General features: G+C 53.0%; 1 protein-coding gene across 7 annotated transcripts in view; it reads left to right on the top strand.

Annotated features, from left to right (window-relative positions):
* Positions 1–708: 708 nt before the first annotated feature.
* Positions 709–24,672, top strand: part of AP3B2 (adaptor related protein complex 3 subunit beta 2) — a 64,901-nt gene continuing 40,937 nt past the window's right edge. For 3 of the 7 annotated variants that reach the window (XM_039493007.1, XM_039493006.1, XM_039493013.1), the window contains exon 1: positions 709–892. In XM_039493007.1, coding sequence (XP_039348941.1) covers positions 780–892 — 113 coding nt within the window. In that variant the 5' untranslated portion in view covers positions 709–779. Of the gene's footprint in view, positions 893–9,525; positions 9,590–10,610; positions 10,682–17,837; positions 17,995–18,291; positions 18,340–24,672 lie in introns of those variants that run through there. The other 4 variants (XM_039493010.1, XM_039493008.1, XM_039493012.1 and 1 more) reach the window with 4 other exon arrangements.

Genomic DNA, 24,672 nt, shown 5'->3' with positions numbered 1-24,672 from the left:
GCCCAGCCCATGTGTCGGAGAAGGGCCTAGCCCAGGGGTCGGCAACCTTTCAGCAGTGGTGTGCCGAGTCTTCATTTATTCACTCTAATTGAAGGGTTTCGCGTGCCAGTAATGCATTTTAACATTTTTAGAAGGTCTTTTTCTATAAGTCTATATTATATAACTAAACTATTGGTGTATGTAAAGTAAATAAGGCTTTTAAAATGTTTAAGAAGCTTCATTTAAAATTAAATTAAAATGCAGAGCCCCCTGGACCAGTGGTCAGGATCCAGGCAGTGTGAGTGCCACTGAAAATCAGCTCACGTGCTGCCTTCGGCACCCATGCCGTAGGTTGCCTACCCCTGGCCTAACCTGATCCTCTGATCTGCCCCCTTCCAAAGGGGTTACCCCACAGGAGAAGACACTGGGTCCCTCCAGGGGGTTAGGATGGCTCTGATCTTGCAGCTCCCCTTGGAGCCTTTCTACAGCCCCCTGCCCTGAGTCCCTCTGCCCCATCCGCCCTGCCCCTGCATCCCCCATCTTGTGCTGGACAGCAGCCCAGCACCAGCTGCCTCCTGCCTCTTTAAGAGGAGGCTCCCCCTCCCATCCTGCCTCTCCCTGCCGGGTGGGGGTTGGGGTTTCCCAGCCTGCGCAGGCTGCGGCCACATGATGCTGACATCAGCTGCAGCATCCATCCCTGCTGCAACCCCCCCCCCCCCGCGCATCCCTGATTTGCAGGCGCCTGTGGCTTTAAGAGGCTCAGCATCGCCTTCCCCTAGTCGAACCTCCTGCTCCCAGCCATGTCGGCCAGCCCAGCCTACAGCGAGGAGAAAGGGGGCTCCTCCAGCCTGGGGGAGCCGGAGTATGGCCACGATCCGGCCAGCGGCGGCATCTTCTCCTCGGATTACAAACGGTAATGGGCGGGGGGAGCGCCTAGACTGGGCAGGGTCGGGGGGGTGCCGGTGCCCAGGCTGCGGGGGGCCTGGAAGGGCCAGCTCGGGCCATCCGCTGCCCTGATTCCCAGGGCATGGGCTATTGGATCATGGATGCATTGTCCCTTGTTCCCCCCCATTTGGGGCAGCATTTGTTTACCCTGAGAAAAGCACCAGCCAGGAGGGGTCTGTGGGGGCGGCCATTGCAGTGGCTGATGCCTGTAGCTCCCCCTCGGAGGGGTCTGGGGTATAAAGGGGACGCCTGGATTGTCTCTAGTCCCTGGGATGGGGTGGCTGATTTCAGGGAGGCTTTGGCTGAAGCCCAAGAGCAGGGTGAGAATTAAAATAAATTTTAAAAGATTCCCAGCCACCTTCTGCTAAGCATGTGATCGCACCTGGGGCGTGTTTGTTCTCAGCTACCAGATGATGTTTGTCTGAGGCGCTTTGTGGCTAAACCTACAGCAGAAGGGCTCCTGTGGGGGATGCTGGGGACAGGGAGACACTCAGGTTCCTGGCTCAGATTTCCCCTGTATCCTGTCCACTATAGACGCACAGTGAATCTATAGATCTAGCCCTGCAGACTAGCAGCAGCAGCAAATCTTTGCACTGTATGTGACATCCACATGCAGGTGGAAGCTGGATTCTTATAGCCCTCCATACAGATTGCGGTATTTTTCTTACAATGGCCAAACAACCCATCTTTGCTGTCCTGGTTTCAAGTGGCATATTTAAGTCCCAGGGAGCTGAATTTACTGGCCAAGTCTCAAATTAAAGGAGAACCCATCCAGCCCCTCATCTGAAACTGTGTTAAGCCATAAGCATATTTCATGGCCTTTCACCAACCCAAAGTGTACTTTGCAATGTCATGCAAGGACACAGTCAGGGCCCCCTGTATGCTGTTGGGAGCATGATGAGATGAGACAATACACTGCTGGGCGTTGGTGGGAAGACACTCACCTTTAGAAATGAATTCTGTCCGCAAGCTGAGGTTTTCTCTGAAATCTAAAGAACCGTGCATATGGTATGCCTGCTTGTGTGCTGCCATAACATGAGACCACCAATATCTCATGAGACGGAGAGAAATTGCAAGGCTTTATTGCAAATCTACTTTATGTGACATGACTTTGAACTTCTAGGGGGAAATCTGGGCCACACAGAAGTCAAAGGCAAAATTGTCATTGACTGCAGTGGGGCCAGGATTTCACCCCAACTAAGTTAGACGTTCCTGTGCAATCTATTCATTCACATGAATGTGGGCTCATGTGGCTGCCTGTAGCTAGGGTTAGAAGGTAAGAACAATCTGTGCTAAGAAGCAAACTGAAAATGCTACTCTGAACAAGGAATGAAATTCTGACCTTCAGGTGTCAGGATGCCCTTATCTCCCCCTCCTGTGTCTAGTCATTGCAGCACATACAGGCCTTTATCATAGTGCTTTGCAATGGCACATTCCTAGGAAAGCAATATTGGCAAGTAAAGGCTGTTTGTAGATTGCTGCCCATATCTGAGGCATCATCTCAAATCTAGAATTCCTATAGATAGGGTTGTTATTGAGTATGTTATACTGTTAGTGGCTCCGGGGGCCATTTCCTGTGTACTGGATCTGTATAGGGATCCAGTGAAACCCTTTGAAATGACTGCATGAGAAAAGACTAGAGGCCTGAGCCTCATCTCACTGTAAATCTGGATTAACTCCACTGGTTTTGCTGGAGGGATTGGATTTCTGCTGCTATGGCTAAGATTGGAATCTGGCTGTCTACCTGGGGAAGAGGGGAAGGTGCCAGTGGGACAAAGAAGGATCGTGATAGAAATCTGGCCTGCCAAAGGAGAGGTATTCTTACGTACTGCATCAAGGGCTGAATCAGCCAGAATTCCTACTAGGATTCCCACTGTACACTGGGCTTTAAAGCCCCAATATGACCCAGATGCAGATTGCAGAAAGCTGCAGAGGCCTCTAAGGTAACACTGTTAGAGCGAAGATGGGTCCTGCTGTGACTAGCAAACTGCAGAAAATGGGTAGGGGCCCAAACATCCACGGTCACTTCTCCCTTATATGCTGGTGTAAATTGGGAGAAGCTCTATGAAAGTCAGGGGCACATTTACACTGATGTCAAATTGGTGTGAGTGAGAGAGAGAGCAATAGGGCCCATACAGCGTGTCATGCAGTACTTTCTCTTGAAATGGGTGAGTGGATGTCTGGGGCCCCAGCAGCCAAAGGATCCCTTTAGTTAAAGGGGTTTACAAATCCCAACACCAGTGAATAGAGCAGCATGGTCAGAGACTTTCTAAACAGCTGTTTGCTTGTTTATTACTCAAACCTTCCCGGGCAGTGTTGGGAACTCAAACAGCACAGCCCGCAGCGAGGCATTAGAACCAGGAAGTGAAATTAGCTCAGGCTGCAATTCTGCTGTTGGATCCATCCATGCAGATTCCTGCATGGCTATTGGGCTCTGAACGGGCACCAGGGTCTGCCCAGGCAGATCTGATTGCGCATGTTGTTGTAGGAACCACCGAGTCACAGCTGGGTCTCAACCAACCATGTTACTAAGTCTACACAGACACGCCCGACCTAGCTACACACACCCTGCTGCTCTAATGGCCACCTGGTGGCTTCTAAAACCTAGAACATGGCGCATGCTACTAGAGGGCTCACAAACTATTTAAAGGGATACTGCCTTATTCCTATGCGCTACAGTAGGATTGAGGCCTCTCAGTGAAACCCAGACTTAACACATGGAAGAAGTGAGGGGAGACAAACGAGATGTGAAAAATCCTTTGCCATTAATAATGTAGGGCAGCCTTGGAAAACACTGCAAGTGTTCACTAGCCCAGGCACTAAATCAGCACTCTCTTGGGTATTTGTATGATCCCCGTTCCTTAGGATCAGAGAACCTCACAGGCCTGGATGTAGTTAGTCTCACCACGTCTCTGTGAGGGAGGGAAGAGCTGTTATCCTGCGGCCCAGAGAGACTAAGGCCCAGATGAACTTCAATGGGAGTGAGGCTCCTAAATCCCTTTGGGGATCGGGGATCTGGGACTTGTCTTGGTCACACAAGAAGCCTGTGTAGAGGTTCTAGGCTGGCACTCTAACTACTGGGCCATCCTTCCTCTCTGTTCTTCACCATGATTTGGGAGAATGGAAAAACTAAGGAGATTTTTCCCTTCATCTCAAAATGTTACCTCAGGCCAATGGTTAAAATGGTGCCAGGCTGATCTAAAGGGTAGATTATTTATTTTTAAATGGAGTGAAATGTTGGTAGCAGCTGGTTACTAAGCTAACTAACGGCACCGTGGGTTGGATTCAAAGATGGTTTTCTCCCCTGTGCAGAGGAATAGAATCCTGGGCTCTACTGGGCGCCTCTGCATGGGGCTGGATTTCACCCTATCCAAACTTGAAGATACAGCAGCTCACCTTAAAAACCCACCAGGAATGAGAGCCATGGATTCTCAGCCGAACTCACCAGCACTAGCCCACTGCTAACTCTGATCTTTCCAGTGCTGTTTTAACATAGATCTTGATTTTATTTCCTTGTGTACTGGTAGCCCAGTGTGACAGACTAGCCCTTAAAAGCGCGCGCGCGTGTGTGTGTGTGTGTGTGTAAATGAAAATGAAGTGCTGAGCCATCACACTTCTCACAACACAAAGGTGAAGCTGGAGTTTTACCATCCCTAATTGTCTTGTGTCAGATCTTGGAAGATGACTAGGGCTGTGCCAGGCCAGGAAACTTGCGAGGGGACAATCTGGGTGCCAGTTACAGTCTTGCTGGTGACTCAGGAGGCAGCGATCTTCCTTGTGAGTCAATGCTGCAGTCAAGTGGCAGGGGTGCTGGAGGTGCCCCTTTTGGGCACAGGCTGGGAGCACCTGTGGTTTTTAAATTGTGGGTTCTAGGACGGGAGTGTTGATCCCTGGGTTCTGTCAGATTCCAGTGGAGGGGATTACATTCTACCTCCCTCAGTTCCCTCGGCAGCATCACTTGGACAGGACGGTGCTCTTTGCTTCCTGCCCTGAACTTTCCTGGGATGTTCAGCTCCTGTGTCCTGCTCCGGGGTGGCTGCATTTCAGTGGTGAGTGATAGGATTTCGGGGTATATTCTTCTAGGTTTAGTACGGTGAGCTCCAATAGAACTCACTGCAGTTATGGGTGGAGCTGTGAGATGTCCAGGTTAGAAAGAGGAGCCAGGATCGACACAACTGGACACTCTTGTTGTGGAATTAAATATAAGTCCTGGGCTTTGGGGTGAGAGCATGGAACTCAGATGCACAGAGCTATCCTCAATCTGCCTCTGGCTGGAGGCAGGGGGGCCTAGAGGAGTCTGCCTGTATGCAGGGCAGGAGGCAAGAGGCTGCCTGGGCACTGGAAGAAGACGTGTCAATGAGACGTGTCTGTGTAGAATGCCAGGCAGCCTGTGCAGTGAGTGTGTGGTGCATACCCTAGTATGGAAGGGGAATGGGTGAATGTGGCTCACTGCTAATGCCAAAGGGGGATGTTTGTCTCAGGGCAGGGGGTGGCAGTACTGGGGCAGAGTTAACTGGGAGAGGCCTCTTGTCTGGGAATGTATCTGATTTGATGCGGCCAGTGCTCCTTGTAACTGAGAAGGTGGCTGTCCCGCCACCAGCTGCTCATTTTCTCACTGGAGGGAGAGCAGTGTTTCTGCTGCTCATCTTGCTCCCTAGAATAAGTAATGGGATGCACCCAAGGGCCCATCTCTGCCCTTTCGGAGGCCAACAATCTCCATTAGTTACATGTCCCAAATCCTCAGGGGGGAGGCTGCTCCCTGCTGCCTCTGCTCACCTTGACGTAGCTCAGCTGGTCTGGCTGCTTCTAACGCTCTGTGATACCATCAGCATTGGCTCAGGTACCATCAGCACTGGCTCAGCGTTAGCTTCTGACAAACCTTCTCATCAGGCAGGCAGCTCACCATGGGCTGGGTGTATGTTGCTGTTTATAAGCGAGGCACCATTGATTAGGGGCAGAGCATAGATGGGAATCCCCATCAGAGAACCAGGTCTCAAGTTTCCACATGAGATTCAGGATGTGGGATTCTCTCCTTCCCATGGGGAAACCCCATTTTTCTTTGCAACTCCCCTGCTTGCAATCCAGGTGGGTTCTTACACTGTCTTGTCACCATGGTATCTGAGCACCTTCCAGTTGAGCATTAAGCAGCTGGACAGACATCTGTCATGAGTGGTTTGTACTTTCTCATCCTCTCCCCAGGGAGAGGGCTGTATGTGCAGCGGAGTGGTTTGTTTTGGTAGGGTTTTGGTTTTATGTCCATGCTGCTCAGTGTTGAGTTAGAGAAGGCAGAACTGTGCTTTGCACTTGGAGTGTGGGTGGGAGGTTTGGGATGTCCCTTGGTTCCTGGAGGAGGTCGGTCTGCGATCTGGGACTGGCCCCCTGAGAAGTTCTGTCTCCTGCACAGAGTTATTGGAGCGAGCTCCATGGTGCCAGAGATGTTGATCACAATCCACAGTCCTGGAGCATTAGAGGGTCTTCTAGACATGCTGGTTCTAGGCCATTGAGCGGTCTGAAGATCAGGATTGAGACCTGGAACTTGACTCTGTTCTCTATGGGAGACTTGTGTGTAGAGCAGAGGACACGTTCCTTAGCATTGCTGGGGATTCTTACAGGCTGGCACCTGGCCTGAATGAACTTGTGCACCTCCCTCTGATTGCCCTGCTCTCTGCAGTGGGAAGAGCACTCTACTAGGATCGACTCACTCCCATCCCTGGGCATGGATCCATCAGTCCTCCCCAGCCCTGCTGGAGGGAATGGCTCCAGTACATTGGACAGCTCACTCCTTACCGCAGCCTGGGTGGTGTAGGCACAGATTTGACTTTCTGACAGATGTCTGCTCAGATGGAAGCTGAGCTCCTGATCCCGCTGCGTCCTGGTGCTGGGGTGGGACTGCCCCATCTGCCCAATCCCTTCCTCTCTGAGGTGTGTAACCCCCTGCGGGGACATTGCTGACCCACCACTCACCTGCCATCTGTCAGCAGCTGTCTGTCTGCCTGTCTGCAGCCAGCTGGTGTGAAATGGCTGGACAGCAACACTCTGTCAGTGCCATTTGGGACAGATCTGGTGCTGATGATTCAGCAGGAGGTGCTGTTTCCCCAGCAGCAGAGTGCTGATGTTAATAGCTGGAAGGCACCCCGCTGCTGGAGGTGCCGTCTCTTGGGTGAGATGTAAAACTGAGATCCTACCCACTCATGCTGCTATGCCACTCTTCACTATGTCCTCCAGCTGCTAACTTCCCCTACAGTCCCAGCTGTACATAGTGGTGTTCTTCACTTCCTGTCCTAAACTGTTGTGCAGCGTAGCTGTGTGCTCTATAACAGCAGCTGCATTCTATCCCAGAGGTGGCTGCATTTCAGTGGTGGGTGAAATGATCTCTGTGTAAAGCAGCTTATTGGAATCTCTTGGGATGAAAGGGGATAGAGAGAGTTGGAGGAGCAGGATCCTGGTTGCCTGTTAGTTACCATGCTCCCACCAGAGCTTCCTGCTGCCTTTGCCTCCCGCATGTGCAAGGCTCTGCTGGGTTTGGGTTTTACATGTTGGCTGGCTGTTCTGCTGGATAATGCGAGTGTGGGGAGGACTCAGGGCTAGGGCTGGATCGTGCTGCCATTTGAATCATGCAGCTGGGTCGTATTTGTGTCCGGTATGGGAAAGCATCCATGCCTTTCTCTTCCAGCTAGACCACTCCTATGCACTGTACGTAGGGCTGTCCTTGAAGTGCATCTGGTAGCTACAGCTGGGACAGGCTGCTGGGTCCCAGCCTCACTCAGCCCCGGTGCACTTCAAGGAGTCAGTTGCCATCCTCTGAGCAGGCTGGGGACTGCTCTTTCCCCCACATATGGTGGAGCAGCAGAGTTCTGCCCAGGCTTCTCCTCTGCCAGCTTTCCAGGCTTGCAGGCAGGGACCAGACCAATGTCCATGGCTCTGTGCAAGGTTTTGGGGCTTCAGAAGGCCTTTGCCGGTTCCCATGGGAGTCTCTGCAAATCAGATGCCTGCAGGGGTCCAAACCCCACCACAAGGCTAGAGCTTGTCTGGTCATTGTAGAGTGCAATCGAAGGCTGCCAAGTGCCCCAGTGAGGCTGGGGGTGGCATGTGGGCTCCCAGAGAGTCTCAACGCAGGTGGAATGGGCTAGAGGAAGTGGCACTGGGGAGGCTGAAATGATGGATCCTCCAAGCCTGCGCAGCCAGGCAGTCACTGTCAAGCTCCTGCCCACCGCACTCACCGATAGGCCTCGATCTGAGTGAGGAGAGGGGAAATCTGAGCCCCGGAGGCTGCCAAGCAGGGTGTAGATTGGTGCCTTTGGCAGGGACTCGAACCCCGACAGCCAAGTTCGTTGTCTGACCGCAGAGAGACAGGCAACACCAGCAAGGTCCGATCAAAAGCTCTTTATTGACAAGTGCACGCATCAATAGAGAGCAGCTCGGCTCCAGGGAGAACCAGCCCCCCCTTTACAGCTTAGTATTAGCCTATATAGACAGTTTTATTACGTCATAGATCATTCACTTGAACAACCCACCCCCTTTGTCTAACAACTAGAAATTAGACACCTTTTAATATATACGCATGCCTAGTCTCTACAATATTGAATTGTTAATATCTTAACAAGCGCCAAAAGTTAGGGATGTAAGGGAGTTAAACACATCGAAAGCTAAACCGGGGAGTTAGTCAGAACTGTGGGATAGTGGGATAGTGTTTCTTATCAGTTCTTCAAACACTGTTCCTAACATAACACAGCTGGTACCAACCCCTCACTTATCTCACTCTTTCCCAGGGCTTTGTGAGACAATGCTGCTTCTCAGTATTTTTCCACTCTGGGATTACCCAGAAACCTCTGTTAGCCTGACTTCAGTCAGGTTGGCATAACTGGTTTTGTGCTACATCTTTATTCAGGCCTAACACCTTTTGTGGTCCCCAGGCCTGTTTCACACAGGTCCCCCAGGGAGCTGCTCTGGACCTGTCCTGCTGGGCTCCCTGTGGTGGGCTTTGTGCCCCCGCCCTCTCACTGACTACCACGCCTGCTGGGCATGCTTGCTTGGGCAGACTATTTTGAATGGCTCTGTGGGAGTCAGACACTCCTGGTGACAGTCCAGCCGGGAGAGGCCTGTGAACCCAAAACCAATGCCTGGGTCTTCTTGCTGTGGCCACTGGCCTGCAAGCATTGCAGGGGGTGGGAATAATGAAGCAACCGCAGCATGAGGGGCCCGGGACAGCCCCTCCAGGCTGACGCCCCCAGGGTCTGTGCAGAGCAGCTGGGGCTGTAAATGAGCCACGTTGCCAGGCTGCCCACAGCGGAGGGAAGGTATGGTGGAGACTGTGCTCTGCCCCATGCCTGTCTGAGCCCAAGACTCCTATCGGGGGTATGATGCCCCCGCCCCCAACTCACTCATCCCTGCTGCCTGTCAGATCTAGAGCCAAGTGCTCTCCAGCGCCCCCTGCACTGGGACTGTGGCAAGGCAACCCAACCCAGCCCAGCATCACTGCCAGGCCTGGAGAGATGGTTGGTGGGCCTCTGTCACATGGGTGGTTTAGGCCCCAGGCCCACACCTTGGCCATCCACCATCACAGCTGAGCTGAGGCTCAGCTGGGAACATGGGTCTTTCCCCAAAACAGTCACAGCCTCCCGCTCCCACTGAGTCTCGTTCCCAAATCCTGCATGTCTTCTAACAGGTGCACCAGCCCCAGGAGGACACGGGATCCCCAGTATCGCTGGGAAAGCAGGGAATGGAGACTCTGCATGTTACAGGCCCTTCTCCCAAATGGGAGCTCGCCCTGCCCAGGGCTCTGGGATAAACGTCAGGATAAATGTAGGGGCTGGGAGTGTGGAGAGAGCCAGGCAAGGTGCAGGCAGGAGCTGGACCAGCTCCCGGTCAGCTCTGCCAGTGCCCCTCAATCCCGACCCACAGCCCCCTGCTACTCCAGTCCTGCCCCCGTTCCCAAACAGCTCCACACAAGAATCCTGTCACTTTCACACTGCTGCTGCACCAGGGGCTCTATTGGCAGGGATGGGAGCTATTCATGAGGCAGGGGGGCCCCTGGAAGCTGTGAGGTGGGTGGAATGGCAGAGAGACCCCCCCACATACACCCTTTTAGGGGGGAGAATAGCAAAGATCCCAGTAACGCTCCGGGGGGGGGGGGCGCTAAAGTGTCGTCTGCTCACTAGCCTTACAGCAGGATGACTGCAGCCACTTAGTACAGGCCCAGGATTAACCCTTGTGCAGAGCAGTGCTGGGGATCTACGCAGCTCCCCACTGTCCAGCTACTCTATCAAGCGGCCTGTCCTACAGGGCCTGGGCTTCGTGGATCTGCGGGAATCCTCAGTGCTCAGAGACAGGAGCCAAACTAGCCAAGGGCTCAGGGTGAGCTTGTAAATGCTCCCAGCACCACCCCCACACTGACTCTAGTGGGGATTCCACTCACAGGGTTGGGCCCAGGAACTACCAGGTGAGTGGGTATCCCCCACACCAACCACCCCCATGATTGGCACCTGCGTCGAGGGGCTGCTTGCTGACAGCCCTGATGGGGACCAAGGACTGGCCTGGCCATGGAGACTGAGTGCCCATCTCGCCCCTAGTAGCGGGCTCCCTACAGAACAGGGGACGGGGGCAGGGGCAGTACCTGCCCTGAGGATTTCCTTCTCCAGCATTGTCAAGCTGACACCTGTCACTGAATTTGGCTCCTCTTTCCTCAGTTTCCCCATCTGACGTCATCTCTGAACTTTTCCTTCCCTGCTCTCTGTGAGTAACGTGAACCTGAAGACAGGTAGGATTTCACTGGGAACATTCTGATACCAGCCCAGAGGTACTGGGAGCACCATCTATCCCGGTGTCAGGACAGCTCAGATCCCGCACTCAATGGCCCGGTGGGCTAAGAAGGAGTCTAGATGAGTTGGCCTGGCCCTGGCTCAGGTGCTGTGGTGCTGTGTACAGCATGGACATGGTGGCCTGGGAAGGAGCTCGATCGTCTGTGGGGCTCTGGCTTCAGCGAAACACTTTGGGTCTGCTCCTGTCATGTGCCCTGGGGTAAGCCAGGAGCCAGTGATGTTTCCACAGGGTAAACCTGGTGTGAGATCACAGTCCAGTCTGAACACCCATCCACGTTTGGAATTTAGCACCTTAGTGCAAAATTCTGGACTGGGGGCAGGGAGGCACAGGAATTGCATGACAGAGGGAGGATGGGCTTCTGGTTGAGATGCTGTGCTGGAATTCGGGAGCTAGGTTCTGGGCCTGACTCTGCCATAGACTCCCTGTGTGACTGGGGCAAATCTCTCAGCCCCCCCATCCATAAAACAGGGCTAGTGATGCTTTCTGTGTCATATTTATATTGTAAATATAGGGGCAGCCACTGCCTCTTAAAACGTGTCTGTATCAAGCCCAGCACAATGGGGCACTGCAGGTGCTACTGGAATGCAAACAGAGCTACAGACACAAACAAGGGGGTAGGCGAACATGCACAGTGGCCACTAGATGGTGCTGTTCCCCCCCCCCCCCCGACAGAACCAACCCAACTGGTGTCTAAGTGGGGCTCTTGCCCCTCTGTCCCTCCCCTCGTCTGGTGTCTGGGGCACAGCCGGCTCCAGAGGCTGTGACATCTTCCCCAGGCAGGTGATGTGTCCAGGCTGTCTGGGTCCGGGGGCATCGAACACCCATATGTCAGCTCAGCTCCCCGTGTCTGTGCTGCAGTCCAGTGTGATGCATCATGATGCGCTGGCTGTCGCAGACCCCAGCCCTGGTGACTCATCTGCAGTGCTGGCTGCCGTGATGCCTGTGTGAACGGCTCTGTCCCTGTGTGGTGCTGGCAGTGCTGCACCAGGAGAGCACTGCACGGGTCAGGGCCACGGGTCCGTGACTGGTCCTCGCTCAGGGGTCTCCTGGAGGGGGTTACGCCTGCTAGAGGCCCCAGGAGCCTGGGACTGTCCTCTCTCACTCCTTCGCCCAGCCCTCTCTCACCTACCAGCTTCCTGGGCTGCCTTTCCCTCTAGCCAGCATCTGGGAACCTCACTGCAGCTGGCTCCTTCTCCGCCCCGCTCCCTCCTCCCAGACTGGCTCCATGGCTTCCTCCTGTCCCAGTGCTGCGCCCACCTGCCTCGTGGCCCTTCCATCTGGGCCCTCATGCACAGCGTGGGGAGTGGGAATCACTCCCCATGACCCCAGCCTGCCCCTGCTGAACTGAATGGAAAATGAGAACAGTGAATTCCCTGCCTGGTCTCGGACGGCTCTGAGCCTGCAGCAAGGGGTTCCTGCTCTGAGGAAACTCCTGTGGGGGCAACTCTCTGGGTTTAGTGCCTGAAATTCAGTTCTCTGTGCAGGGGATGTTGCTGTGGCCCGCTCCACAGGCTCCTCCCAGCTCTGGTGAGGTCGTTTCTGGGTCCTTAGCCAAGCACAGTGTCCCTGACACTGAAGGGTTAAAGGCCAGTGGGTGGTTCAGGCCGCCTTGTCCTACAGAAGAGCTGACCAGGGGCTGGAACGACTCTCTGGACCCCTGGAATGAGATCTTCTGGCAGGAGTGGGCGTCCCTGTTAAATCCTCTGGGGGCTGCCTCCATCAGTGGCGTAGGCACAGTGGCATCGCTAGGCTGGAGCAGAGCCAAGGTCTGTCTAGTCCAGTGTCTCATCTCTGCCAGTGGCCAGCACCAGAGGCCTTAGGGAAAGGTGTAGGAACCCTGCAGTGGCAGATGTGGGGTGATCTGCCCCCATGAAAGTTTCCCCTGGGCCCCTAAGAGAGAGCACTTGAATCCCTTGGTAGCATGACTCTAGATAGCCTCGATACCCCTCTCTGTGAGTCCCTCCCTGCACCTAGCTGAATGCTTGGCAGCCCTGTCCTGCCTATGCCCTGTGGATGGGAGCTCGTAGCCTGCAGGTGCCCACGGATGGCAGGTCCAGTCACACTCTGGGCCTGATGCTCGGAGGTGCTGAGCACTGGCAGCCAGCATGGACTTAGCTGGGGTCTGCCCTATGTCCCCGTGGGGCAGGGGATGGGAGGGGCTCCCCAGGGGCAGAGCGGGTGGTGGGGCTGGCTCACTCTGAGTGGTAGTTTGTGTGTGGCCAGCAGGAGGCGCAGCAACCCAGGCAAGGAGCAAGGGCTCCTCTTCAGCTGCCTGCCAGCTGCTGCAGCATCAGATTTCAGCCCAGGGAGAGGAGGGCGGGGGCTGTCAGGCGGAGGGGAGCTTGGAGTGGAGGGGAGCTGAGTCATAGAGCTGAGCCAGCCGACCTGCAAACGTGGCTGGGCTGTGCTGAGCGTCTGGCTGGGGCAGTTGGGGCAGCGCGGTGTGGGCAGGAGGAGCCTCTCCAGCCTGCTGTGCCAGGGCCAGCCAAGCCCTCCGGGGAGCCCAGCAGCTGCTCCCCCATAGCCATGTGGGTGCCCCCCTCACAGGCAGCCAGCCCCAGCTCCTCGCTGCCTTCCCTCCTTGTGCCTTGAATCGCACCCGCCAGCTCAGGATCTGGGATCCAGGATCAGAGACAACAACCCTGGGGGGTCCAGAGGGGTGCCGGTGAGAGAGGGGGCAGGAAGCCCCCACAGCTGTGCTGGAACCCCACTGGGGAGCTGGCCAGGGGGAGCTTGGCAGAGCCAGGTTAACCCTTTGAGGGCTGGCACACTGACTGCAGAAGAATCAGCGTCCCTGTCGCTGAGGGGCCATCACCTCTCTCTGCCCGTCGCCGACCCCTGCTTCCCTCTGCAGCTGCAATGAATCCAATGCAGAAGCTGCTGCAGCTGCCGGCCAGCGCGGTGAACCTGGTGAGGTTCCAGCAGGGGATGGCAGGTGAAGAGGCCAAGAGCCCGGTGCTGACGCCTGACGGAGGGCAGCAGGTCTGGTACAATGCTATGCAGGCTGATGAGCTCCGTCTGCTCAAGTCGCCAGAGCAGGTGGCGGCCCCAGAGAACAGCACCAGTGGCAGCCAGACACAGCCACTACGGTAGGGCCACTGGTGTGGAGGGGGGGCTCTTCACTCCCTTCTGACCAGCCTGGCGTGTGAGTTTGGGAGGCAGGGAAGGGATGGGAGGACACAGAACCATCCTCTCCTTAGGAATAAAATGCTAGTAACCTGGTCCTCTTAAGAGCTCAACTGAATGGTAGCAGTAGTGGGATGAGATGGGAGGAGCCTCTTCCCAGAGAGACTCTGCCCCATTGTCAAACTGGGAGTGGGTTTCCTGCTCCCACAAATCCCTGATCTGCACTGAAAGGGAGGGAGAAGGGGAGCGGGTTCTTCACAACACTGCCCCCATCACTCACCCAATCAGAGTGATGTTAGGAGAGCTCTAGCCCCTTGGTCTGCCCTTCAAACCTCCGCTCTGCCTAACTCTTCCACTGTCCCCAGCTTGGCGCGTGGGGGATCTGGCCCTACCAGACTGTAATAGGAGTTGCTGCGTGTGTGTCTGGGACAGAGTCTCTCTGGGCCACAAGGGCCTGCATTCCAGTGAATGCCAAGCATGCTTCAGGTGGCACTTGCTGGGTGATGGGGATGTGGGGAGGAGTCACAAGGGGCTGCAGGAGGCCATATGGCTACCTATGAGGGGAGCTTGGGATGCTGGGGTGACAGACAAGGGTACAGCTTTAATGACAGCCAGTAAAGCACCTCTGAGCCTTGAGGGCCGAGTGCCACCCTGCTGTGTCCATGGAGCTGTCCAAAGGGCCCATTTCTTTGAGGGTGCAGGTGAAGCTGGCCCAGTGGAATCTGTTTTCTGTGTCTCTCTTCGTCCAGCCCTGACCTTGCGTCCTCAGGGCCCACTCGCCCTCCCCCCCCCTTTTGGCAGCCCTGCAGGGCCACTCCATGCCAGTTGAGTGCCAAGCCTGCTGCACCTTGTCTGCCTGATGTTCCTGCAGTGGTGCCCTCATCCTGTGAGTCCTTCGCTCAACCAGGCCTGGGCCTGGTGGCAGGGGAAGGAGAGGACGCTGAGGATACTATAGCAGCACCTCGATACATAGTGCCTTGCTCCATGCTGGAGTTGTGAATCCCCCGCGCTGGGGGCTCAGTGCCATTGAGCTCCTGGCCCCAGAGAAGCCACGTAAGGGCTCTTGGCAGCACAAAATGGTGGTTTTGCTGTTCGTTGGGAGGGATTTAGCTCCAGCTTTCCCCAAATCTGCTCCCTTGGAGACAGGACAAGTCCTGGAGCACAGAACAGGTGACTGGGAATAGGGCATTAGAAAGGAAGCACCCAGCTCAGCCTCACATTCTGTGGCATAGTCCCAGCTTCAATCAAAGTTTGGGGTCTCATCAGATGACCCCACAGCACGGGAGGTTTGGATGGAGGATTCCGGTTTGGCCTGCTCTAGAGATGCTTGGATCTAAGTCTCCCTGTGCTCTGGGGGCTTGTCTCAGCCCCACCTGCAGATCTAATTGTTCCATTCCCATCTTTAATACCCCTGTTCCTGCCCCTCTGGGAGCTGGGTGCTCCTCCCCTACCGAGTGCCATGGCAAGGGCTCCTGTGTTGCTTCATGGGCCTTCCCTGTCCATGCTGCAGTGCTGCGTTTTGGACAAGCTAGTATCTGTGTTGTGTTTATAGTTAATGGGCCCCCACTCCATTTCGGGGGAGGTGTATCCTAGCTAGAAGGTGTGACTTCTCATCCCCCCCTCCTTCCAGCCCCACCCCACCCCACCCCACCCCACCCTCCTCATGCTTAGCTCTGACTCACCCCAGTCCTGCTCTGCAAGTCTTGAGGCTCAAACCTCAGAACACACTGGGGCTTCAGCTCGGAGGCATGTGCCTTTGAATTGAAGCTGTACTATTCCCTGGAAACTCTGGGGCTGCTTTTGGAAATGGCTTGGACTGTTTTGTCCCCATGTCACTTCTATACATTTAGGGAGCCTCAGGTGTGCTAACAAAGGGGCTGATCCGTAATAGGAAAGCCCCAGAGAATTGAATTGAGTGTTATACACTATCTATAGGATTTTGTTTGAAAGCACCCTATAGAATGGAATATATAATTCTATCCCTGCTACAGAAGACTATGGAAAGGACACTGGCAAAGGCTGTGACCAGATTCTCAGCTGGTGTTAATTATTGGATCCAGTGGAGCTCCACTGATTTACCCCAGCTAAGGGCTGGCTGGTTTTTGTCCCTACTAAATCCCTGATTGGGGATGTGTGCATGGAGCTTCCAGTGACTCACAGGGAGCTCCCTGTGTGATGAGCTCAGACCCCGGAGTCCCCCTCCGCCGCGCATTTGGGAGTTCCTGCCCTCGGGGGTCACATTGTGACTGGGAGTTTTGCCCCAGGTGGAATTGAAAAAGAGACACAGGTGCTGGGTCAGTTCCTATTGATCGCCAGGCCAGGGACAGCCCAGGGAGCTGCAGGGTTGGCAGCCCGTATGCTAACCTATGCTGATGTGTCTCTGCCCAGCGGGGGGGGGGGGGCTCTGTTTCTAATTGGCAATAGTCTCAGCAGAGGCCTTAGTGTCCATTATGGAGAGCTCCTGCCCACTGTGCTCAGACCCCCAATATCGGGGAGGTAGGGTGACAGGCCTGGGAGCATCCAGCTGTGGGCAGTAGGGGGATGTTCAGAAGGGATTTCATGTTGCAGATGCTGGGGCCCAGCTGAGGTCCAGCAAACTCAGCCCATAAGGGACTCACTCGCCTCCTGGCCCCAGAGGCTGCTGGAAGGAAGGCATCTTGCCACCCCCCCTACCGTGTGTAACCCCAGCTGCCCAGGGCCTGTGAATGGAATAGGCATAAGAGAAGCCTAGCATTGAGGTTGCCATGGTGTTGTCAGTGGATTCCTGACAGGGGATGAATATTTCACAGGTGGCTGTGGGTTAGGTTCCCTGGCTGAGGCGGGCAGCTCTGCAGCCTCCTGTGGGCAGAGTCTGCAAGGGGGCTAGATCTCCCTGCCCACCTCTTCCTGGGCCCCTCAGCCCCTGTGGTTTGTGCTAAGCTGCCCCCTGCCCAGCTGTGCCAGGTTCTGCAGCGTGATGGGGGCAGGGTGTGAGAGGTCTGCCCCACTGTCAGATGCAGAGCCGGGGCTGAGGGGAAATGGGACTGGGGGCCCCTGGCTACTGGAGCTCAGGGAGAAGGGACAGGTTTGGGGAGGGGGGCTGGCCTTGTGCTTGGCACAGGCCTGGGCAGTTCTGACCCATTTCTGCCCCTTATTCACCATGTAGACTTGAACAGTGCCCCTCCCCCCCATGCCAAGGTGGGGAACAGGCACCTCACCATGGGCAGCAAGACACTGCTGAGCTCCAGTAAGTGCCCTGTGCATCCCCCTGCCCCCCACAACCAAATGATCAACCAAGGCCTCGCCGCCCCTCCCCCACCACAACTGGGCCCTGTGCAGAGCCAGAGGTTACAACCAGGAGCCTCTCTGGTTTCCTGGGATCTCCGGTTTCATTGCAGACTGAATTCATTAACAGAGCTGCGGGGCTGGCTTCCCCCTTCCCCCATTCCTCTCCCTGTGGGGTTGGCTCCTGGCCAGCCTGCTCCCCTGGCTGGGGCCCAGCTCTCGGGGAGCTGAGGAGGTGGGGGGCGGGCACTGAAATTCAGCCAGCTCATTGATTCCCATGTGAGACTTGGCACTTGAGCCCTGAGTTGAGTGCTGAACTTTGGGGTTCAAAACTAGACCCCTCAGCAAAGTTCCTGGGGGATGAGGGATGCCAATCAAATTGAGACCCAGGGAATGGCTGTGCTGAGACACTGTAAAACAAAGCAAACATGGTCCATGCAGGAATAAGTTGCTCAGACATCCCTGGGAGTTTGTGCAATGCTTTATTTGAATAATTTAATCACACTTACAACACCAGCCTGGTGTTGATTTCTGACAAGTGGGTAGCGGGGTGGGGGAGACAACTTGCTGCTATTTCCTTGGTGTGGCTGCTGTGCTGAATTATCTGAGTGCCTCACTGATCTCTGCAGACTAGGGTAAAGGGCTCAAATGTGTCATAAGCCCCACTCTGCTAATAGCAAAGGAAGATTCTCCTCTAGCTCTGGCACTGGGCTTTGAAATCAACAGAAGGTTGGAGCCTAAATACCTTTTGAGGATCTGGGCTTAGGAGCCTGTGTGTTTGGAGCAGGGTCCCTAGGCTGTGTGACCAAGGCCATGGTGAAAGTCTCATAGGATTGGAGCCCATCTGTGGCTGTATGTCAGGTGAGTCCTTGTTGCACCTGACCCATAGCACCTGTTGCTCTGTGCCTAGAGCATAATAGGGTTATAAAGAATAGCCAGTGTGGATTTGTCAAGAATAAATCATGCCAAAACAACCTAATTTCCTTCTTTAACAGGGTTACTGGTCTAGTGGGTGGGGGAAGCCGCAGATGCGATATCTTGATATCAGCAAGGTCTTTGATACAGTCCCACATGACATTCTCATAAACAAATTAGGGAAAAGTGGTCTAGGTGAAGTTACTATCAGCTGGGTTCAGAACTGGTTGAAAGACCTTATTCAACGACCGGTTATCAATGGTTCACTGTCAAACTTGGGGGGTGTATCAGGTATGTACTAGTCAATATTTTCATGAATGACTTGGATAATAAAGTGGGGAGTATGCTTATAAAACTTGCAGATGACACCAAGCTGGGAGGGGTTGCAAGCACTTTGGTGAGCAGGATTAGAATTCAAAATGGCCTTGATAAACTGGAGGATTGGTCTGAAATCAACAAGATGAAATTCAATAAAGACAAGTGTAGAGTAATACACATAGGAAAGAAAAATCAAATGCGCAACCATAAAATGAGAAATAACTGACTAGGCAGCAGTACAGCTGGAAAGGATCCGGGGGGTTATAATGGATCACAAATTGAATATGAGTCAACAATGTGATGCAGTGGTGAAAAAGGGTAATTGTATTCTGTGGTGTACTACAGGAATGTTGTATGTAAGACACAGGAGATAATTGTCCTGCTCTACTCAGTGCTGGTGAGGCCTCAGCTGGAGTATTTTGTCCAATTCTGGGCCCCACATTTTAAGAAAGTTTTGGACTAATTGGAGAGAGTCCAGAGGAGAGCAATCAAAATGATAACAAGTTTAGAAAACCTGACCTATGAGGAAAGGTTAAAAAAACTGGGTATGTTTAGTCTTGAGAAAAAGACTGAGGGGGATCTGATACCAGTCTTCCAATATGTTAAGGGCTGTTATAAGGAGAATGATGATCAATTGTTCTCCATGTCCACTGAATGTAGGCCAAGAAGTAATGGGCATAATCTGCAGCAGAGGAGATTTATCTCAGATATTAGGAAAAGCTTTCTAACTTTAAGGATCGTTAAATACCAGAACAGGCTTCCAAGGAAGGTGTGGAATCCCCATCATTGAAAGGTGTTTGCCCAACCTGTTCTTAAAAACTATCAGGGATGATCTAGGTTTACCTGGTTCGGCCACAGAGCAGGGGCTGGACTTGGTGCCCTCTCGAGGTCCCTTCCAGCCCCACATTTCTATGATTGTATGTTCTGAGCGATGGGAGCCTGTTGTATCCTGACTGGAGCAAGTGGTTACGACTGAACTGGATTCTTTAGCCAAATTAACTTGCAAACTATAACCTGCTCTGTCGGCCTGTTGCTTTCCTGGCTCTGCCCCTCTGCTCCCCTGATTGTTCCCAGACATGGATTGCATCTACTCACTGCTGCTCTATTCACAGATTATAAGGCCAGAAGAAACCATTGTGATCATATTATCTGACCCCCTATACAACACAGGCCATAAGGCTTCCCTGTATTACTCCCTGCTTCAAGTACTGTAGCTGTGCTTGAACTAGAGCAGATCTTTTTTAGAAAGACATCCAGTCTTTATTTAAAAATTACCAGTAATGGAGTATCCACCATGGCCCTTGGTAAATTGTTCCAACAATTAATTACCTCTCACTGTTAAAAATTCACACCCTAAGCTGGGGGCAGAGTTAGATACGCTGGAGGGTAGGGATAGGGTCCAGAGTGACCTAGACAAATTGGAGGATTGAGCCAAAAGAAGTCTGATGAGGTTCAACAAGGACAAGTGCAGAGTCCTGCACTTAGGATGGAAGAATCCCATGCACTGCTACAGACTGGGGACCGACTGGCTAAACAGTAGTTCTGCAGAAAAGGACCTGGGGATTACAGTGGATGAGAAGCTGGATATGAGTCAGCAGTGTGCCCTCATTGCCAAGAAGGCCAATGGCATATTGGGCTGTATTAGTAGGAGCATTGCCAGCAGATCGAGAGAAGTGATTATTCCCCTCTATTCAGCACTGGTGAGGCCATACCTGGAGTATTATGTCCAGATTTGGTCCCCCCACTACAGAAGGAACATGGACAAATTGGAGAGAGTCCAGTGGAGGGCAATGAAAATGATTAGGGGGCTGGGGCACATGACTTATGAGGAGATGCTGAGGGAACTGGGCTTATTTAGTCTTCAGAAGAGAAGAGCAAGGGGGGATTTGATAGCAGCCTTCAACTACCTGGAGGGGGGTACCAAAGAGGATGGAGCTCAGCTGTTCTCAGTGGTAACAGATGACAGAACAAGGAGCAATGGTCTCAAGTTGCAGTGGGGGAGGTCTAGGTTGGGTATTAGGAAACACTGTTTCACTAGGAGGGTGGTGAAGCACTGAAATGGGCTACCTAGGGAGGTGGTGGAATCTCCTTCCTTAGAGATTTTTAAGGCCCGACTTGACAGAGCCCTGGCTGGGATGATTTAGTTGGGAATTGGTCCTGCTTTGAGCAGGGGGTTGGACTAGATGACTTCCTGAGGTCTCTTCCAACCCTATTATTCTATCATTCTATTTCCCATCTGAATTTGTCTAGTTTCAACTTCCAGCCATTACATCTTGTTATATCTCTGTTTGCTAGATCAAAGAGCCTGGTGTCAAATATTTGTTCCACGTAGAGGGCAAAGGAAGAGAAATGCTGCTTGACAACTTACTAGAGTTTTTTTTTTAAATGCCTATTTGCTTTGTCTATTTTGACATGTGACGCTGACAATTTGTTTAAACGGTTATAAAGCTTGAACTTTCTGAATCTTGACCTCTACTGTCACTAAATAATTGTCTGACCCTCCATCTCCCCGTATAATTTTCCACAAACGTGAACAATTAAATAGATAATAAATGAAAAATATGCTTAAAAATGAACATCTATTTTATCCGTTGAAATTATAAAAATACAAATTGAATTGCGCCGCTTTCAGACTGTGACCAACTCAGCCCTTCCCCTTCTCTTGCACAGCTCCTTGCGTCTCTCCTTGTGAGGCCTGGTACATTAGTGCCTGTCTCCTGCAGAGGAGAGGAGCGTGTGTAATTCCATCTCTCTTGCAGTGACATGCCCTGGTTTGAATCAGGTCCATTGTGAGCAGTCCCTGCTGCTGGGAAGTGGCTCTGAGGGGCACCTCTCAGTGTCTGTTTCCCCTCCTCGCTGTCCCGGGGCAGCATCCTTGCTGTGGCCCTGGCAGTGGAGTTCCTGTTCTAGAACGGAGAAGGAGAGCTTTGGGGGCTGGCCTCCTTAAACCAGGTCCCAGGACTAACCCCCATCAGGGCTCAGGGGCAGCTGGAAGGACAGATCAAGTCCCAGAGCTGGAGGGAAAGGGGTAATGGAAACTGCTTACAGCTGTGAGCCTGAATACAGGAGAGGCAGGGGGATGGGAGACATTCCTTCTCCTTCCCTCCCCCCAATAATCCCACCACAAACTCGGCATCCACAGCACATATAGCAGCTGCCATGTTCTGGTCTGTGACATCCAGTGATTGGTATGTGGCATGGCCCTGCCCAGGATGAGCCAGGCCCTGTGGCCCACTGCTCTGAGCTGGCTCCCTCTCTTTGCACAGCCAGACCTCACAAGCTGGTGCTGAGAGAGAAAGTGGCTGCTGTGTGCTGTACATGCTGCCTGTGCCTGGCCCCATGCCACAGGTGGGTGGGGTGCCAGCTGCAGGAAAGGTTTCCCTGGGCAGAATTTATGGCTGCAGCGCTGAGGGATTCTGAACCCAGCCATGCTTTCGGGGTACAGCATGCGATCGGAATGGGGGTCGGCACTGGCAGACTTCCATGGATCCTGGATCCAAGAGCAGTGCTGGCCCAGCTCCTTACCCTGGACAAGTGACTCCCCCTGGAGGATCTGGCCTGATCCTTCACCCCACCTGGGCTAAGGTTCGAAAGATCTCCTGACCTCACTGTCTGTTAATTTCCTGGCTTCCCCAGGACAGGGAGTGGAACCCCAGCTCCCCCGAGGCTGGAGCAGAACCCAGCAGGCTGGGCACTCTCTCTTCAACCACAGAGTGTGCAGAGCAGCCTGCTGCAGCCAGCATCAGGGAAGGGAGTGAATTGGCCTGGCTAATGCACGTTGTTAGGGGTGGGGAGCTGACTCACCCCAGGCCTGAGTGCTCTGGGGGACGGGCGGTGCTCATCCTACCAGCTGGCGAATGCAGTATTCCCACTTCAGCTGTCCAAAAGCCAGCAGTTTGGGTCCCAGAGATTTTAAAACCAGTGCATTGGGGTGGGGGGTCTTTACCCTCTGGGTTCTGAGTATTTCAGTTGCGCTCAGGTCACGTCCAGCTTTTCTGCACATCCAGGAGGGCTAGGAACAAAACCCTTTCCCTGAACGAAGGCTGAGATTGTCCCGTACTCACAGGAATCAGGCACTGGGGCTTTGACTCAAATACCAAATATCCTGAGACTCGTAATCAAACTGTGAGAGCTGACAGCCAGCGAATGGCTCTTTGGCACCTAGGATCAGGGGAACCAGCCAGCAGGCAACCCCAGCATCTTCCCCTGCTGAGCCTTCGCTGTCTGGCAGTGGATCACATCCCCAGCTATCACTGGGGGGCCAGGACCTTGTGTCAGATATGGGGTGTTTCAGATACCAGATATCCACCAGCTGCTGCTGGGATGTACCAGAAATGAGCCACCCAGAGCCTAGAGGTTCCATCAAAGCATCTGGCCTCTGGGGGGCCTGCCAATCCCCCTCCCTGGACAGGAACACTTTCCAGTTTGCCTGGTGTTAGATCCTCCTTGCTATGCTATTCCACTGGCACTCGGTCAGTTGATGGGCCAGAGACCCGCAAAGCTTTGGAAGGCGGCAGTGTGTCAGATCTGTGGCATGTATAGTCCATGCTGTGGGCCAGGGGGCAGAGGGTATGGCCCGTCAGTCTACAAGCAGGGCATGGTCTGCTTTCTGTGGCTGTGCGCATAAGAACATAAAAATGGCCATGCTGGAACAGACCAATGGTCCATCCAGCCCAGTATCCTGTCTTCTGACTGCGGCCAGGTACTCCAGAGAGAATGAACAGAACAGAGCAATCATCAAGTGATCCATCCCTTGTCGTCCAGTCCCAGCAACTGGCAGTCAGAGATTTTGCCTAATAGCCATTGATGGATGTATCCCCCCATGAACTTATCTAATTCTTTTTTGAACCTGGTTATAGTTAGCCTTCACAACATCCCCTAGCAGTGACCTCCACAGGCTGATTGTGAGTTGCATGAAGAAATACTTCCTTTTGTTTGTTTTAAACCTGCTGCCCATTAATTTCATCTGTGTGACCCCTGGTTCTTGTGTTATGTGAAGGGGAAAATAACCTTTCCTTATTCACTTTCTCCAACCATTCATGATTTTATAGACCTCTATTGTATCCCCTCTTAGTCATCTCTTTTCTAAACTGAACAGTTCCAGTCTTTCTAATATCTACTCATAGGGAAGCTGATCCAGACACCTAATCATTTCTGTTGCCCTTTTCTGAACCTTTTCCAACTCCAATATATCTTTTATGAGATGGGGCCACCAGAACTGCACACAGTATTCAAGATGTGGGCGTAGCATGGATTTATATAGTGGCATTGTGATATTTTCTGTTTTATCATCTATCCCTTTCCTAATGGTTTCTAACATTCTGTTCACTTTTTTGACTGCCACTGCACATTGAGCGAATGTTTTCAGAGAACTCCGCAATGACTCCGAGATCTTTCTTGAGTGGTAACAGCTAATTTAGACCCCATCATTTTGTACGTCTAGGTGTGATTACATTTTCCAATGTGCATTACTTTGCATTTATCAACATTGAATTTCATCTGCCATTTTGTTTCCCAGTCACCCAGTTTTGTGCGATCCCTTTGTAACTCTTCACAGTCAGCTTTGCGCTTAACTATCTTAAGTAACTTTGTAGCATCTCCAGACTTTGCCACCTCACTGTTTACCCCTTTTTCCAGATCATTTATGAATGTGTTGAACAGCACTGGTCCCAGTACAAATCCCTGGGGGACAACACTATTTACCTCTCTCCTTTCTGAAAACTGACCTTTTATTCCTACCCTTTGTTTCCTGTCTTTTAACTAGTTACTGGTCCATGAGAGGACCTTCCCTCTTATCCCATGACAGCTTATTTTGCTTAAGAGCCTCAAAAGCTTTCTGAAAGTCCAAGGACACTATATCCACTGGATCCCCCTTGTCCACATATTTGTTGACCCCCTTCAAAAAGTCTAAGAGATTGGTGAGACAGAATTTCCCTTTACAAAAACTGTGTTGGCTCTTCACCATCAAATTTTGTTAGTCTATGTGTGAGAATTATCAGACACATACATGCACCCAGGATTGGGGCACTAGGGAGGGCTACACCTCTGGTGATGGAGACTTCCTAGGAGGTCATTAACAGACTGGCTTTGCACAGTGATCACAGTGCCACTTGGAATCATGTGGGGCAGCATCACACGCATCTGCAAAAAGAGACCGCTTTCTCCTGGCAGTGTGCTAGAACCCAGGAGTCCTAGCTTCTATTGCCGGCTCTGGCCTTGGGTGTGTCACTGCCCTCTCTACCTCTCTTTCCCCGTCTGTGAAAGGGGGTGATGTAAACCCCGCCCCGGGGACTCGGGAGAGTACAA

This window comes from Mauremys reevesii, linkage group 10, assembly GCF_016161935.1.
Source record: "Mauremys reevesii isolate NIE-2019 linkage group 10, ASM1616193v1, whole genome shotgun sequence".
In the NCBI taxonomy this organism is placed as follows: domain Eukaryota; kingdom Metazoa; phylum Chordata; order Testudines; family Geoemydidae; genus Mauremys; species Mauremys reevesii.
This window is presented reverse-complemented; position numbering and strand designations above follow the sequence as displayed.